The 18411-nt window shown below is 40.8% G+C and overlaps 1 protein-coding gene across 2 annotated transcripts in view; it reads left to right on the forward strand.

The window, feature by feature from the left end:
• The window catches only part of KIAA1217 (KIAA1217 ortholog), a 187240-nt gene that overhangs the window by 145453 nt on the left and 23376 nt on the right, over positions 1 to 18411 (forward strand). For both annotated transcript variants that reach the window (XM_026065772.1, XM_026065771.1), the window contains 3 exons: positions 306 to 358; positions 7873 to 8033; positions 14007 to 14182. In XM_026065772.1, the coding sequence (XP_025921557.1) occupies positions 306 to 358; positions 7873 to 8033; positions 14007 to 14182 (390 nt within the window). The remainder of the gene's footprint in view (positions 1 to 305; positions 359 to 7872; positions 8034 to 14006; positions 14183 to 18411) is intronic.

Genomic DNA, 18411 nt, shown 5'->3' on the forward strand with positions numbered 1-18411 from the left:
AATTCTAGGCAGAGAGGAAGATTATTCCAAACAATAAATGGAGATTAACTGCATTACTCTTTCTGTTCAAAGGAATTAATGTAGCTACATCTCTGTGCTTTCTACTGCTAATACGTCACTCCTTGCTTCTTGTATTAAAAGCTGATTTTTTTTTTTTAAAAAAAACAACTCACAAGCTACTGGTGATTTAAATTGAAAATATATATATATGCTAGACAAGGCCATTTACATTTACTGATGATAAGCTTCACTACACAGTGTTATTATTAGAAGTTAAAATTGTGATTTTTCTTTTTATTATTTAGTGAGAAGATGATGTTGAAAATTGTGTCTAGCAAGAGCAGCATTGACACTGCAGGTAAGATAATTTGTTTTAAACTTGCAAATTACTCCTGTATATGAATAGCTCCAATGTTACTAGCATCCCATCTTATGGAAACATCCAGTTTGCTTAAATTCCTTTAGCTGTACTCAGAACTGAAGTTTAAGTTCAGGATATGGGAGCTGATCACATCTTTGTTAAGGGAGGAATTTCTAAGAGGTTGAGGTGATCTTTGGAGTAAATTTCACACCTGCACTGAATGGCTTAAATGAGAGATAAATCACTGGAATATTCACCATATGCAGAGACTCTATCTCATCTACAGTATGCATTTAGCATCCAAACAAGTACTGAAGAAGAACTGTCACTAACCTCAGACGTATCCAAAATTAAGCTCCACAGTAACTGTTAAAAAAAAAAAAAAAAAAGTCTGATTTTATGTCCCCTTGTGGGCAGAGAAGATGAGACACATGGACAGGACTGGATGTAGACATACAAATCTCTAGACAAAGCTGGGAAGCTCTTGGCTTTTGTTATTTAAAATACATAAGTGGAATCTGGGGACAAGAGAAGTCTGAGCCCTGTTCACCACCCCAGCTCACCACAGTAGACCTCTCCCTGCCCAGCTCCCCAGGAAGCACTGCAAATATTTAAAATGATTGTTGAATATATTTTTACATATTAAAATATTTAAATAGTGCATCCTACTTCCACAACTTATATTTGCTTTGAAATTGTTCTATATGATAAAACCAATACCAGTCAATTCTCTGTAGGGCTTAGAGCAGGTAATTCAAGCCCTCCTATAAAACTATTTTGTTGGGTGTAGAAAATGAAACCTGTAAGATAACATTCTAAATTAAATTGTGCACTTCTGAAATTGCTGTATAACGCTAAATATTTCATTCCTATTCTATTCATCTGGACTTTTCTCTGAGGTTATTTTGTCAGTAGGTTGCTATAGGTGTAATGACGCTAAGGAATTTAGCAGTTAGCAAGATAGCACTTTCCTTAATTAAACCATATTGATTTGTCAGTAATTATTTGCATGCTCCTAAACTGTTCTAAGCAAGCATCAATTATGATGAAGCCAATAAGAGCTGGTCTTATTTTAGATTCCTACTGTACTTGGAGAGCTGTTAAACACTTCAAAGTTAGAGTAAGATTAGTAAGACTATTGCGAAAGAAGATCTCTGAGTGATTGGTGTTCCTTGTGCAGGGGCTGTTGCTCTGCATGTCTGCAGGGTGTGTGTGTGTGTGTGTGTGTGTGTGTGTGTGTGTGTGTTTATTTGCCTCCTCTTCACCATTTGTCGTGCACTGAATGCAAATAAAGGCAGTTCCCCACTTCCTGGTAATGCTGTTCCCACAGGGAGGTCTGTGCTCTGGCAGATAGTAAACCACACACATTTATTAGCAAATCTATTCTCTTCTTAACTAGCTTTTCTACTGGAGATGTTAGTTCGCATTCAGGATTCCTGTTTCTCTAGAATTGTGGCATGTTCTCCTAATCAACAGGAATCAAACCAGAGCTGAAAACTGTCAAGCATAAGCACGAGAGTAATCCAAGTCCTCGTACGGGAATTTTGCTCCCAAGCTGTCCTCTGGCTCTGTTCCACCTCTCCTCTACCTGCCAGCCCCCTGGATGGGGAGAGCAATATTTCAGGCTAAACTAAGTTTTAGTTTATCAGTTTCAGACAACTTATTGAAAAGTCCATCATTTTTCAAAACAGCTACAAAATGTTGCACATTTCCCTATTTTGGTGTTATTACACACTGATGATTTGTAATATTTTCTGCTTTCATAGGTTTCAGCCCATATGAAGCACTTATAAAACTATTAAAATCTGCACACGTATCGCCTTGTATTCCTCTTTGTATTGTATTATCGTTAGGCCTTTCAGCCTTCCCTGTGCTTGTACTAATTTAAGTCAATACTTTGGGTGGCCACTGAGCTGGAGATCATAATCTAAGCGGGCCGAGCTTTGAGTTGGAGTTTGGACTAGATAACCTCCAGAGGTCCCTTTCAACATAAATTATTCTGTGGTGAGTGAGTGTGTGAGCATGAATGTACTCTCAAAAGAAATGGTAAGTGAAATAATAGTCACTGGAAAAACTGTCCTCCGCAAGGCAAAGGTGGGGAATCCTTGGTCCACAAGTCATACCCAGCCCACCAGAATAGTATAGTTCATCTGACCAGCAGCTCTTTCCTGTCACCCTCTTCCCTAAGGACTCCTCGCTCATTACCTTGTCGTACGACTGGAACTAGGTCCAAGAAATGACAAAATTACAGGCTTTCCCTGACATATAACAGCTGCATGTCCAAGCATGGGACTGCTGGTCAGAAGATCAGATCAACATCGGTCATATAATGAAGAGACATTGACTCTGTCATGCAGCCATGACTGTATCCATCCTGTRAGTAAGGGCAGCAGCAATTAGGTTGTGCAAGAGATGTCCTTCTGACCACTTGAAGATAGGGATAGGACAGTGTGGCCAGCTGACTGCAAGGATCTCTATCAGTGCTATAAAATATAGTTTTAACTCCAGTGTCTGCATCACTAAATCCTGTCCTTCCAGCATGACTCAACCACAGAATTTTCAGAAAATTAAACTGTAGCACGTAAGGAAAACAAGGTGTGATGCTGACCACAATATATTACTGCTTCGGTATTGTCACCCACATCCAGCTAATATTGAAGGCTGCTGTGCTATATAATAGAATATTCTGCTTTTGCACCTGCTCTTGAAGTTACACGTGGCAGGGCCTAATAAGTCAGTGCTGTCCCTGCTTACTTGAAAGGTATATGCCGTCTGTCAGAATACGCTATGCTTCTCCTCTGTGTAGATATGGTTGGGTTTAAGCGTGCCTGCAGCATCCAGAAACATTTTTGCTGACTGTCGTTTTATTCCTCAGTTCACCCCAATCTTTATTAAGCATAGCTATTAGACAATAGGTTTTCTCAGTATACAGCTCCACTTAACTGCATATTGAGATACCAGTTTTAGCAATTTCAAAGACTATTTTAATGGAAGAGTGGTGTAAGTGTTGATTGAGCAGTCCTTTCTAGAGCACTGGTAAGCAGAAATGTGAATTGCTTCCCATCCTGAACAATAAAACAGCTGTGCAAGATAAAATTGGCTCATCAATGTTGAACCAACATTGTATTTTATAGTATGTGCTTCAATGATAGGAGACTTTCACACAAAAAATACAGGATCAGCTCATTTTAGAAGGGAAAGAAACCAATTTCTCTAAATCCTAAATGCAGATACCTCTGTGTATCTAGATTTTGAATACTCCATTTGGTATTTCATATAAACCAAATCATTGTATTGAAGATGTTTTTGCTTTCCCAGTCTGTGGAGGGTTTTTTTAGCCTCAAGTATTAATGAACTAAAATAAAAATGCTTGTTCTCTGGGGAAAATGAGCCTGTAATGATCATGCTGTCTGCATTTCTTGTGTTTTATTGCTTTAAGTTCAGTTCTCCCACTGGAGGGTGGGGGGCAAAGCGCAGCAACCTTCCGCAGAGTTAGCTATTTCTCTCCTACTAACGTGAGAGGGAAATCCCATGACTGAATGCTTATAGCCATTTTCAGCTCCTCAAAAATGAATGGTGTCAAGGGACTCTTTGTTTAGGAACAGCATGTGACTCAAAACATAAACCGTATTAGAAAGATTCTCCTTGAGATTACTAACAAGTAGGCTAAGAAATGCTCACCTGCTCTCTTTTTCTTTCCGTTGTATTTTATTCCTCAAGTGGTGAGACTGATGATTAAATCCAGATTGATTTCTGGTTCAATTGATTAAATTGTTTAAACTGGGATTAATTAAATCCCGGAATACTAGAAAAGCAAATTTTCCATGCAGTTTGCTGCCTTGTTGGAAGGGGAGGAAGGACATCTCAGTATTTCCTGAAAAGGGATCAAGGAGTATTTCTTTCTGCGTAATACCACCAGTACAAATCAAGAGAGGGAGATGGGGGCAGGGAGAATTTCAGAATTGATTCCTCAGTGTTTGTGGTATGTGCTAGCCAGAGAAGATCATGTCTTTTCTACACATCTGTGTGCTTTTTTCATATGCATGGCTATTACTGTAATGATCCATGAATTGAAAAGGTTTTCCATATCAGTTTTCTTATCTTGGACCCTCTGCAGAAAACAGATCATGCCAGTCTTTGAACTGTCAGCATTTACAGGTATAACATGATACTAAATTCATTCTGGATCACTTAGTCAAAGTTGCACGTAAATATAGAGAAGCTTTTGTTCTTTTTAGAACACTCTAGTGTCTGGCCATAACAGCTTGTTAATGATGGAGTTGCAGCCTTATCATTGCATTTGTCTATTTGTTTAGTGAATTCCAACCTGGTGATAAGGGAATTGAGTAACTGTGGCATGTATCCCCAAATAATGCTTGAAAATGTAATGGCTCTTTAATGAGGAGATGAGTAATTTTGAGAGGAAACACTGCTTGGGGTCTTCTGGCAGCCTTTTTTTCTAGCCTGCTTCAAAACAGTATTAGCATTTTAGAAAGAAAAATAAATTCTCAAAAACAGGAGGACAGTGGTGTATGTGCAAGTGTAGCAAAGGTCTAGTGTCAGGGAGTGGAAATTCTATGGCTTGCTTTCCTGAACTTGGGCAAATAACAAACATTTTGCCTTTCTGTGCCTCAGTTCTCCCAGTGCTTTAAAAATTGAGATACTTTGCAGCTTAGTTCATTAACCTTTGTTTAAAAAAAAAAAAAAAAAAAAGACACTTGCTTTGCATCCAGAATGTTATGAAACTGAGGGTATTTTTGCGCTCAGGCCCCTTTACCTAGCTCCAGCAAGGGTTTCTTAGTAGACCTCTTCCACAGCCAGCGTCATTTCTTTCCCTTAAATCCATCTGGCTGTACATCTAATCACAAAGCTACAGCCTTGGCCTATTTCCAAGAGAGAGCTATGCTCCCTAGATAAAGCAGTCCCTCATTCAATTGCCCTTTTATTCCTTTATGATGAAAATACGAATCTTGGAGAAATCAACTGCTGGTCCTTTCTGCGCTGCCATGCTCTCTGAAGGTCTGTGATTGTGCCTCATGCCCTTGGTAGTCCCTTGTTGTGTTTCAGAGGCTGCAGCAGGGACATCCTGGTAGGTGACAGTACATTGAGGTGGCTGAGGTAGCGGAGGAGGAGGACTGTTTTGTAGGGAAGAGGAGACATTTATTGTTTACAGAAGCAGATCACGGTCCATCTACAGGATAGGGAAAACAAGCACCCCTTCCTGAGAAAATATGTGAATTGACTGGGGTCCAGCATGGTGGGGAGAGACTGCAGAGAACTGAACATACCTTGGCTGCATAATCACGGGGTTGGGGGCTGAGGTTTTGCTTGAGGCAAAGAATAGCAGAAAGGTAGATGTGCTTTCAAAAATAGTCCAGATTTGTGGCTAAGGATCAGAACTCTTGGAGGCTTTTCTGCATTTTTCGGGCTCTCTGGTGGTTTCTGTCTGTAGGGTTTATGAACTAGATACCCTTCCTTTAAAAACAAATGCAAAAAATAGCACGTGTGGGAGGGAAACAGTGAGATGCCTGACCATAGAGAAAACTGTAGTGTACATACAGACAGAGAAGTATTGGCATATATTATCCTGAAGTATGTAGTGGGTACAGAATGACAGTGAACAAGGACTGTTTATTTCTTGAGTGTTGCTTTCTGTTAAGCAGCTCTTTGAAAGTCAAGAGAGTATTGAATGATACTGAAGTATAGCAAAAATGTGCAGCAGTTTGGTCAGCAGTGAAATGAAAAGTGCCGTTGTTGAAGCACTGCGCAGATCTAGCTGGAGCATGTTTAGGTAGGGTATAGCATTACAGCAGCGAGCAGTGGCTTAGAGCAGCCTTTTGTTTGTGCTTGTCTCCGGAAGTCCATGGCGTGGTGTATGTACAGTGTGCAGTGTGGGTGCAGCCAGAGGGGCCTGCGCTCTTACTGATAGGAATTGCAAATTTGGGGAAAGCAGGAAACATGATTCTTCAGAAACCCTTCAGCCTATTTTTAAATAAAAACAGCCCTTGCAAATGCTATGTTTGAGGTATCCACACCTGTTGGGAAAGAAATAACAATTTGTTGTTGTGCTAAGCTGTACTCGCTCAGGCACGTTTAGGGACTTTGCTAGTTGACTGGACAGCTAGGGATGAATGGGTAGGCTAAAATCTAGCACACTTAGGCGCATACTCATTCCTGTGAGAAAAATGTGTCATGCACCTTTCTGTGCACTGAAGATTTACCTCCAGCAGGCAAAGAAAAGCTTGCAACTCCAGCTGTGGCTTGATTTCACTGAACTTGATAGAGCATGTGCTTGTGGGAGCAAATGAGGACCAAAGTGCCTGTACACATCCATTGATGAGTTACTCTGTTTCCTCAGATTTTTGGTTCTATACGTAGAGAAGGAAGAAAGTGAAATGGAGATGACGCAATGTAAGGGTTTGGGGAACTGAAGCCATACTGTCCTCTCAGCCTGGTGACAGGGTGGATGTGACAAAGGGCGTATGCAGGGCTACATAGACTTAGAAAGTGAAGTGTGTCCTCCTGACTGCCTGTAGTTTTGCCTGTTGTGGGTGGGAGGGGAAGGGACATGTTAGACTAAAGACAATGAAGGATACGGGTATGTGAGTGCAAATTGCCAAGAGGCAGCTGTAACAGGACTGTTAGCTGCTGAGCTGGGATTTGATTGCATTCTGTAAATAAAGTTTCTTCCCAGCTACTTGAGACTATGAGAAGAATAAGCCTGACATTGATGCTGTGTAGGGGAACAGCATTTTTAATGAAGAAAGTCTTGGAATTACACCAAAGGTTATTCTCAGTATGTGGCTCATCTGACTTCCTTGTCTTGTGCTTATTTCCTTTTAAACTCAGTCCTGAATGGCAGCCTAAATAAAGGGGAGTGGGTGGATGTGATGCAGCTGGAAAGCAGTTCTCTGCCACACCACTGTTTCATTTCTCTTCTCCTGCTTTTTATATCTTTTTAGTAATAGCCGTTCAAGGCACCTGAATAGAAATATTCAAATAGACCTTGAGCAGCAAAACAAGATGTTCCACAGAAAGCTTTTCCCCACACTTGGCAGTTTGACTGAATCTCTCCAGTAATAATTAATCAAAAAATAGGCAGTTCAGGAGTCCTGTGAATTTGCATCAACTTACTCTCAAATGGCTCCTGGGAAGGCAATCCCAAAGCTACTTTCRGCGCCAATTTGATTTGTCTGCTGTTTTGTGTAATGTGCAGTTATAGCTAATTTTTCCGTCTCTACCACATGTGGTAGGAAGCAGTCCTGTGGTAACACAGTGCCCTGGTATGTCTGGGGCTACAGTACAGATATGCTTCCATTTTGTATGGTTCCCCCCAAGATCATACTGGATAAGGAGATGCCAGTCCCCTGTTGATACTCAGCATTGGCAGCTGCAATTTTCTCTTTTGTCCGTCTGTGTGAAATAATACATGTGGGCCCAGCAGGGAGAGGAAGGGTGGCGCGTGCACCTTGCCCACGGTGAGCTTGACCTGTGCTTCTGCTTCCTTGCAGGCGCCGCACCCGCGTGCGGGGGGAAGACGGGTCTCGGGAATGTGGATGTGGCTGCCAGTCCACACGCCGTGGGAGCCCCAGCCATGCAGCTCAGCCTCCACGGCATGAAGCGCAACGTGTCCAACCTGCGCCTGCAGCTGCACCAGATGAAGCAGCTACAGGTACGCTTAGTTGGGCAATGATGAGGAAGTGGGTCATCTGCAAATGCCATTCTCAGCCTGTCTGTCTCTCTCTTACCTTCAGTATATGAGTGATTTTAAAAAGCAGAGCTATGTAGAAGAGGGAAGACCCAAGTATCACAGACACAAAAGTGTACGCTGCTCTAGAATAGGCCACTTGAATAGTCCTAGAGGTGTGAGAAGTAGCCCACTTTAGCTACAGCTGCTTAGATCAGGAGATTTAACTTAATTTCTAGCTTTATTTGATTTCTCTAGACATTAAAGCAATATTTATATTACAGTGATATCAAGTCTGTGATTGTAGTTTGGACCTTGTTATGCTATGTGCTGTATAAACATGTCTGAAGAGCCGTGTCCCTGCTCCATACAGTTTTTATGTTCCTGAATAAACAACTTTGATGTCAGGAAACCCAAATGTAGCTGAGGTTCAGTAGCTATGCATTAAGCCAGAGTTTGCGAATCCTGTATTTAGAGAATTCAGAAAGATAGCCAACTTGAGCAGCAAGGCAAAAGGCTGGTTTCAGTGGTTATCGCAGAAGCTTGTTGTTGCCATACTTACATTTTGCCTGTACCTTCGTAACGCATCAGCACCTCCGAACCTACAAGAAACAACAAGAATGATTAACCTCTAACTGAAACATTCCGTTAACACGTACATTCATGCTACATATGTAAATATATAGTGCTCATCTCACACACTGTGAAAATAACCATATGCAGCTGTACAGTTCTTCAGCCCTTCATTTAATTGGAAACGGAAGAGCATTGTGCATTGTCTCGGAAGATGTAAGAAGAGAGAAAGCAATTTCTTGTGAGGAAACATGGATAGCAGGGGAAATTTCAATATTGTGCCAGTCCTCCTGGCCTGGAAAGCAGCATCAAATATGTGGTATTGTAGGGCTGCAGCTACTACAGGGGAGGTTTTGAATTCAAAAGCAGTATTGGCTATATCAATCTCCTTTGACTTGCTGGTGAATTTCAGAGCATATAATACAGATGAGAATTCAGAGCATGTTTTGCCTTTGCTTCCTTGACTAGAGGAAAGTGAGTTATAAACCAGCAACAGGGCAAGGGAGCTGAAGGGTGGAATAAACATCAGGGCAAAAAAGCTGTGGCTGAGACTGAAGATGTGGTGACAGGTCCTGTGCTCAGTTCAAAGTGATGAAGAGACATCAGAAGGTGCTTGAGGCCTTGCAAGGTGGGAGGGAGCAGCAGTGCAGGGCTGGAGCCAGCAAACATGTCACCCTCGCAGGGCCCACTCGCCCCAGAGCTGGTGTTGCCCCAGCTGTAGCCTGTCTCCACGGCCCTGCCCAAGGTGGTAGACCTGCTTTTGATCTTACCCAACATTATGTCACACAGGGGTGAAGAAACKTGCACCATCCATGCAAATCAGTACTGCCAAGGAAGTCTTGAAAAGGAAAAAAGGGCATATCCAGAGCATGCTCATTAAATCTAGTTGGCCTCTCTTCTCTTCTCTTCTTCCAGAGGTGATACCAAGTTCAGTGCATCATGCCAATAGGAAGTGGGGAAAATTTGTGATAGCCAGGAAGAACCTATAGTTCAAGGCAGATTGTCATATTGTATATAAACTATGTTCACGAGAGTGACTTCCCCGAATGGATGGATTTATTTTGAAAAAGAGCTCAGTTTGCACTGCAGTGAGTGGAACAGGTAGTGTTTTAAACTAAAGGGAGATATTCTGTTAAAATATCACACTTTTGATGGAAAAATTTTGTGCTCCATTTTTTTGTAAAATCATTCTAAGTAAAAGAGAAAAGTATTTTTTATGTTTTTCCAGGTTGTGTGCATAACGTTTGACAGTACTTCACATTTTTCAGTTTCACTGTTTCTGTTGGGTAGTCAGTTTGTTCCTGTTTGCGTGAATTTTTTCTACAGTGACAGACTAAAAGAAACACTTCCAAAGAACTGAAAAATATGGTTGCACAGGCACAAAAGTTGGCAGGATAACTAAGAAACAGGAACAAGACATAAAACTACATTTAATACTGTCCATGGTTCARTTCTGAATGGATGATATCACTTCAAGTTCTTATCCATTTCCTTAATAGAATCAGAAAAACACAAGATGGAAAATACATTCATTCATGTAGGCTTTGTTTGTGCTGGCAAAATCCTGTTTTTAAAACATAGCTGGGAGCTATTGATCCAGATGAATTGGTTCACACACCAGTTATATGCATATGTAACCAGATGCAACCAGAAGGTTAGACTGTTTCAGCCTGTGATTGAGTTTTAACCAGAAAGTCTTGAAATAATGACATTTGCATCACAGCTTTTGTTAGAAGTGAGAGATACTCATTTGCAACTACATTAACTTGTTCCTTAAAATCTCAAATTTTCAGAGATACTCAAGAACCACTAGTTTCTTGATGGCATCGAGCTTTTTCTCATAACCCAGCCCGGGATCTGTATGCGTTTGTTGTTGTAAGACTGGAGCCCGCAGTGAATTTAGTGGAGTAGTTCACTCTGCTCTCCCAAACCTTAGGGGCAGGTTTGAAAACAAGCCTTATAGTACAGGTTTATGGCATATATCATTAGCTTATTTGTACACTGAAACTTTTTTTCTCTTCTTGCCTTTCTTTAACTGAACATATTTTAAAGGCAAGCAGTTAGATATGATTAAGATTCAGCATTAGGAATGTGTATTCATGCATGCTTTTCCTTCAGTAAATGTATGATTTGCAGGGAAATGAGTGTTGCAGAAAGGATAGAAAATGTGATAACAATACTGGCATAAATGGTATATGATACTCACTTGAATAGTCTCACAAGAGTAACTTTGAGTTAGAAATCTAAATAYGTTTTGCATTGCATTACAGTACCGGTGAGACTACATGTAATCTATGCATGGCAACACACTTTACGACTTAGATAAGTAGATTGCACAGAAATGTGGAGCAGGAGGCAGCAGTGCTTGCCTGTGGATGTGCACTGTGGTGCATGGGGAGGAGGGAGGCCCGGGAGCTGCTCCCAGCTGCACGGGGCAAGCTCCCACTGGACGCATTGTGCTCTTCTGCTGGTCAGAAGCAGGGCTGTGAACTGACAACTGCTTTTCCAGTTACCTGTCTCATAAGTAATAATTGGTTTAAAATGAACTAAGCTGGTTATCAGATTATTCTCAGAGTGCCAGAGGTGATGCTGGGGTACTTGTGCGGAAAAGTGAGAGATGGAGCAGTGACTGCAAAAGGAGGACAAGGTTGAGAGCCAGAGGTGTTACATGTAGGAGAGGCTGCTAGTCCTCTAAAAAAGCATATTAACTTTCTTTCTGTCTGGTTGCTGCTTGCAGTTATGAGCCAGGTTAACACTAACTAGCAAGGAATTGTCATTTGGGGGCAACAAGAAAGCCTGCATTGCATTTCCTAATCTTTGGGCACTTGACTTCAGAACTTGAAAACTGTTTTAACGCAGCTTCTTCTTAAGTGTGAATGCCCAAGATGGTATATTTGGCTTGTTTTCAAGCAAACTTGAAATACAAAAGGTTCTGCTCTGTGGAACCAGAATAGCCCCAGCAGATTCCCAAAACATCTTCCRCTTGAGGTGGCAGAGTAACAGGCAGGGCTGGTCTGTGCACTTAGSCAGGGAGTTTCAGAACTGATACCTGATGGCAGAAGAAGGGTAAGTATTAAGTTCAGTTCCAGGCTGTGGAAGGAAATGTGCTGTAATGACCAGAGACCGCCTTGTTCACATCTCTTCCCCTCTGCTCCTGTCCACTCTGCCTTAGGGTGTCCTCTGGCTGGGGGCTCTGCACTGCTCAGACCCACTATTGCTGCTCTCCCTTGGTGGCTCCTCTGCTCTCTCTGCATCCATCCGTGTCTTTCCCTTCCCATCTTCTGCCCCCATTCCCTAAGCATGGACAAACTCAGATTTTGCGGATTTAGCCAGGTGTTGGGTGAATTTTCATAGGGATGGCAGAAGCATCTCTGTGGCCAAGATGACTCATTTCCCAGATTTCAAGATCTCACTGCAGACATTGACATTTGGGACTCCTCAGCCTACCAGCTTTTTGAAGTATTGGTGGACTATCTTATTTCTTAAGCTCTCTCCCCCTGACACTCCCCTTTTGGTCTTACTGGGAGTCTCTGTTGCCAACCAAGGAACACAGAGGACTGAAATCCTGGATACCTGAGGCTTAATTCTGACTCCATCACTGGCCTCCTCAATGACCTCAGACAAGTTGCTTCACATTCTCCCAGTCACTTCCCTGTGTCAAATTTCCTTGTTTTTTAAAGAGCTGTGACTAAACTGTGAGTGAAGTGTTACATGTTCCTTCACTCACTCACTCATTTATGTTTTCCGTCTTGAAAATATGGCACAGTGAAAGAGATGTGTGTGTCTCAAATAGCTGTGCTGGTCCCACTGTAAGGAGTTTTATCAAATCCAAATATTAATCCCATAGTGGGAAAAATGCACAAACACACTATCTGCAAAAGAATCCAATCTGGTATTAAGCAGCTGACAAGGTTTATAAATCTGTGCTGTTATAAATGTTTTTTAACTTTGTTTTTTTTCCTAACTGCTTACTTACACTTACCTTCAGCTGAGTTCAGAGCTAACACCTCCTGCTTGTCACAGCGCAGACCCCCGAACACTTCACTGAAGCATTGCCTTCCCTCTCATCTCGTTGTGTCAGGGAGAGGGCAGGGGCAGGCACAGTGACTGAAGAGGCAGGATGAGAGGCTGGAGTTTGCTCCTCTAATTCCCACACTGATCAGGAAGAATGACCTGGCAAAGGATTTTTTCTCTGATTCCCCGAAGTTCTCTTAAATCAAATTTGCAAGAAGTCTTGTTGCCTTGTACTGTGTCTTTCGTGTTGCCCATTTTTTGTGATTCCTCCTGTTAGGCAGTGTTTTTTCTCTGTATGTGAAATGTGGTTTGACTGTTAAACCTGGGTGCTTAGAAGACAATTGAAAGTTTGATGGCTGGTTTTAAAACTGGAACTTAATCTCCCAAGTGATACAGGTGTTTCTGAAACTCTTACAGTATGAGATTGCTGCTAGGCTAACAGAGTTGTGTTCATCTTGCCTATATCCTGGAGTTGTGACTGGATGGAGCCCTGTTTATCACTTTGAGTCTTGTGATTTGCATAAGAGACTTAAACAGTTTATGTGAGTGTGGGGCATAGCAGCACTTGGGTTACCCACAAAGGGTACAGTCTAGTTTGCTTTCTTAGCTGTGTTATGTTCAAAAAAAATTAATATCAGTAAGAAAACTAACACTTTAGACACATAACATGAGGCTAAGTATGTATAAAAAACAGATCTCTTGAAAAAGAAGGTGCAAATTTCACATGTTTAGTTTTCAGAAAATTACCATATTTAAAAGGTGTGGGGGGGGGAGTGTTGGGGAAGGGGAATTTACATATGCAGATTTACATGCAGATTAACTACATGTCACCAAATTATGCAGGCTGGCACAGTCCTTCCTCTGCCATTTGAGAGATTGAAATATTTCCTTTCAAAAATGGCACTGCAATCCAGCTTTGACATTAATGTCTATGATTATCCACCAGACATGTATAGGCAGTGCAATGCATAGGAATATGAGGTACGTACAAAGTGGAAGTCGAGCTTCCAGCATTCTCGTAAGGCGTGATTAATACTACATGCTGGATTGAGCAGAACAGAGGGGCTGCAATCCCTGCAGAAGTTGTGCATTGAAGATGGTGCACTGAAGCCATCTTTTGTCTGTCAACTCACTGCTGGAAATTAGACATACACATTAGAAGTTAATCAAATTTGGACTTTTCTCACTCCCAACATTTCTTCATGAAATAAAGTTTATAGGTAAAGTTAAAGAGGGGAAGAAGAAGGAAAAAAGTCTGTTTAGCTGCAGGGCTGTGTTTATCCAACCTACTTCTGAGTTCTGCAATGTATTCAGCTGCCAGGGATGTTAGTCAAGCAGGAAAAATTGAACTTGATTTCTTTTGTGCAACAGCTGCAGAACCAGGAGATGCTGAGGGCAATGGTGAAGAAAGCAGAGCTGGAAATCAATGGCAAAATGATTGAAACAGTGAAGAGGCTTGAAGATCCTGTGCAGCGACAGCGCAACCTGGTGGAACAAGAAAGGCAGAAATACCTCAACGAGGAAGAAAAGATTGTAAAGAAGTTATGGTGGGTGGAGAAACCTTTCAGAATTTGTTTCTTAAGCCTGGTTTCTTCTTCCATAAAGTGCTAGTTTTCCCCACTGCCTTCGGTGGAACTGCACCAGTGTATGCTGTTTTATCCATGTTTCCTTACACTCATATTGGCAGTAAAACTATGTCTGTGTTGTCCAAATCCATGGTCCCTGACTGGGAGTCCCTCTTAGCCCAGGCCAGCAAACAAGTCCCACCAGAAGGAAGAGGTTCAGCCTCTTCAGAAGTCCCCGTATGCCTGCAAGAAACGTGACCAACTCCATCTTTTGGGAGCCTCCCCCTACTCTTCAGCTTTAAGTATTACATTTTAATGGGGGGAATGGCCAGGGAAGGAGGGAGGAATTTCCTAAAGCTACAAATAGGTGAAAAGTAAAGTTCTGAGTTTGACTTTTAGTACAAAAAAAAAAAAAAAAAAAATTTCAATAGTAAGTGCTTTGACTATTGCACAGGAGGGTCAGGGGAACTCATACATAGGGGGCAGAAGTTTAATTGCAATCAGCAATGCCAGCGTTCCTCTGAGGCTTACTCATTGGGATTTCCATACACTAAACTGCAGTTAAGAAATACTTCCACTTTTTTTGTTATGTAAAGGCTCCTTATAAGAATCTTCTTTCCCAATACTTTGGCCTATCATGACTGGTAGGATCCAGTTGTTTGGTTTAGTCCATGCTCTGAGTTCAACAGGAGACAAGATGAAACTGGAATCAATAAACAATTTAACTATTCTAACACTGACATTTGTTAGATGCTGTATAATTAATTATTTTTCATTTCTGAATTTAATTCACATCTGAAGAATTGCTCCATAACACGGAGAAGCTTTATAATCAGTTTTTCATTGGAAATGATTGAAGAGCCGTAGGAGCACAGTCATTGACAGCTATGGAAAGTATATCTTTCATGTTGATCAATGTGTTGCCAGATGAGTAAGGTTTGCAGTAAAAATACTACATCTGTAAAGATTAAGTAGAACATTACTGAGGGAGTGTGTGTTTTCTATGAAGAAAAGTTGAATGTGCAATAATAGTCCATGCTGGTGTATGTAATCCTCTCAACTGCCTTATGGCTTTAAATTACATCGTGTTATGGTCTCAAGTGATTACTCTCCTGTTCATCACTTTATTCACGTGTATCATATTACTTAGTTCCTGGCTTGTTTGTTCGCTAGGGAAAGAACTATATGTGTGATATTTGTTTATAGTACTGCCTCATAAAAGGGATACTGAATGAGGTCAAGTGCAAGGGTGTTAGTTGTTACAGCTGTTCATTTAGGATACAACTTTGATTGCAGTGTAATTCTATTTTATCAACATGTGGGATTTGTTCCATATTCAGAGTTTCTGCTGCTTCTATGCAGCCTCAGCTCAGTTATCAAAGGGCAGCATCCTCATCCTCATATTATGCTATGCCAATTTACAGTGCAGCTAAGAAATGTTGGATGGCAAAGTAGCATTAATTTTCTAATGTTACAAGGAAGTGTTTTACTTAGAACATTCACAGGTTATAGATGTTGGTTCAGCCCTTTTAGAGACATGCTAGAAACAGACACAAAATCACAGTTTATTTTTTTTTCAGTTGTCTTCAATGAGTTTTTTGCCATGTAATTGCATGTTTGCAGGATCAGACCCCAAAAGAAAAAACAGATCTGATAACAATGCTTTAAGTTCAACAGCTGATGGCTGTTTATAATGAAGAGTGCACATCACAAAATTGCACATCAAGATGTAAAAAGAAATGCAAAGCAACAGGGCAAGAAAATTACTACTTCTTAGTCTTTCAACTGTTGCCCTCTTGACCTTCCCTAAATCGTATGACTAAATGAGTGCATTGGCTTCATGTAAGACGGGGAGCTTGAGGATTTTTGCAACACTTATGAAAGTGTGTTTGGTACTCTGAAAGAGAGTCTTTCTCCTAAAGAAATAAAAGAAAAATTCTTTTGGTTTCTTTAAATCTYAGCAGAAGGAAAACTGAATCCTCCTTTCTGCTGTTCTAAAGATTATCTCTGGGAAATTAAAAACAAAAATCTTGGCAGTTTCATGCTGTAAATGCCAGAGATGTCAAATTTCAGAGCAAGTTTTCTGTTGGTCTATTCCTGATGGTGCCTGTAAAAGTGGGTCCATATGTGTCAAAGCTGTAGTGGGATTACGGTTCAGAGATAGCAAATGAAATCCAAGGAACGCTGTTAAACTTACTATTCATGCATGCTCATAACAGTGAAAAGCACGCTCAGAACTAATGGGGTAGTTTTTTTCTATCTAGTCTTTTTTCCTTTTTTTTTTTTTTCTTCTATCTAGCCACCATTAGAGGTGTCATATATGACAATATTTGGGTTGCAGATACTAGCTTTAAAATTTTCCAGACCAAGGCCAAATTATAACAATATGATTTATTGACTAATAAAGTATATGGTGAGGAGCATGTTCCAGGTGTGAGTGCTATATATTGTAGACTATTAGGAGCACTTGAATAAAAGGAGTTTTTATAAGCAAGCACAGTACGTAAATTATAACCATCTCAATCTGCCTGATAGATGCCTGTTACATTTCATAGTAATTTGAAATTTATATTTTTATTAAGAGACGTTTCAGACATCTTTTGTAAAAATTACCAAGCTCAATAAAAAAAAAAGTCTGCTTAGCAGTCTTGGAGACTGTCTAGTAGCAGATACTTGGGAAGGAATACAAGAACATGGCCACACGCACGGATTGCGCCTCCCTGTTTTCAGTGACCTGCGGCTCAGGGATTTTCCAGGTCAGAGATGGTATCCTCATATATGAAAGCCCTGGGAGGGTTGTTTACCTTTCATGAACTTAGGTGTTTGTTGTTTTTTTTCTTAATTTATGTAAACTTTGTTGTGCATAGCATCCAGGGGCAAGGAATTCTGTAGAGTAATTTTTTGGGGGGTACCAAGAGCCTCTTTTTATTTGTTTTTTAATCTTTCATCTGACAATTGATCTCCAAGCTCTTACATTATGTAAGGCAGAATATTCACCCTATCCATGCTAGTCATGATGTTATATAGACTCTCCCCCACACCTTCCCCGATCATGTCTTTTCCGGCCTGAAAAGTCCTCATCTRTTTAGTTTCTCTTCTTGTAGAAGGCATTCCATACACTTCATCATCCTGTTGTCTTTCTCTGTGCCCTTCCTAACTCTAGTGTACACCTGTGAGACGGGAGTGGGCAGAGAGGAGAGCACTGCACATGCTATTCCAACTGTGAGCACGCCATGACTTCATGCAGTGGCGAGGTGATGGTCTCTCTGTCCTCATGTTCAACATGAGCTTTCCATTACAAAGCCAAGATCTCACTCGCAAGTGCTGATAATATGTTCAAAGTTTATTACTGTGTAGGAAAACTTAGGTTTTGGCGTGGTTGTTGGTTTTGGTTTGTTTTTTTTTTCTCCTGTGCATTATTTTGCATTTATTAGCAGTGAATTTAATCTTTAATTTTTTTTCTGGTCAATTAGTATCAGATGGTCCATGTGCAGCACTCTGCATTCAGCTTTCATATTCATTCTTTTGAATAATTTAATATCCTTTGAAGATTTTTTCACTACTCTATTCATCCTCTCTTCTGAATCATTTATAATGTGTTAAAAAGCACCAGTACTAGCACAGGTCCCTTTGGAACCCACCAGTAAAGTCCCTTCACTGAGTAAGCTGTCCATTTTTCCCTTCCCTTTACTTCTGGTACTTTATCCATGAAAGAGTTTTCCCTCTYGTCCCATGGCAACTTTTCTTTCTTTAAAAGCTTTTGCTCAGATACCTTGTTGAACGCCTTTTGGACTATATCTTGTCCCCACACTTTTGTTGATTCCTTCAAAGGACCTTGCTTATTTGTGAGACCTGCCTTCTTTTTATTCCCTTGTATTACTTCCTCCCCAGTAGAGCACATTTATCCATGTGTCCACTAAAACCATTCATTAATACGGTATCTACCAGTTATACCAATTACTCACCAGTCTCCAGTTCCCTGGGTAGCTCTACCCCTTTTTAAAAATTTGTATCATCTATGAGACTTTCTGCTACTCTTGTGCCAAAACAATTTTAGTCAAGAAGTTAGATGCTTAATGTTAGTAGTTCAACTATTTCATCCTTGAGTTGCTTTTGAACTCCAGGGTGAATACCATCTGGTCCAGGTGATTTGTTGCTATTAATTTTGTTGGTTTGTTTTGTAACCTGTTTTACTGATAGTGCAATCTGAG

This window comes from Apteryx rowi, unplaced genomic scaffold (genome assembly GCF_003343035.1).
Source record: "Apteryx rowi isolate R43461 unplaced genomic scaffold, aptRow1 scaffold_231, whole genome shotgun sequence".
NCBI classification, from domain to species: domain Eukaryota; kingdom Metazoa; phylum Chordata; class Aves; order Apterygiformes; family Apterygidae; genus Apteryx; species Apteryx rowi.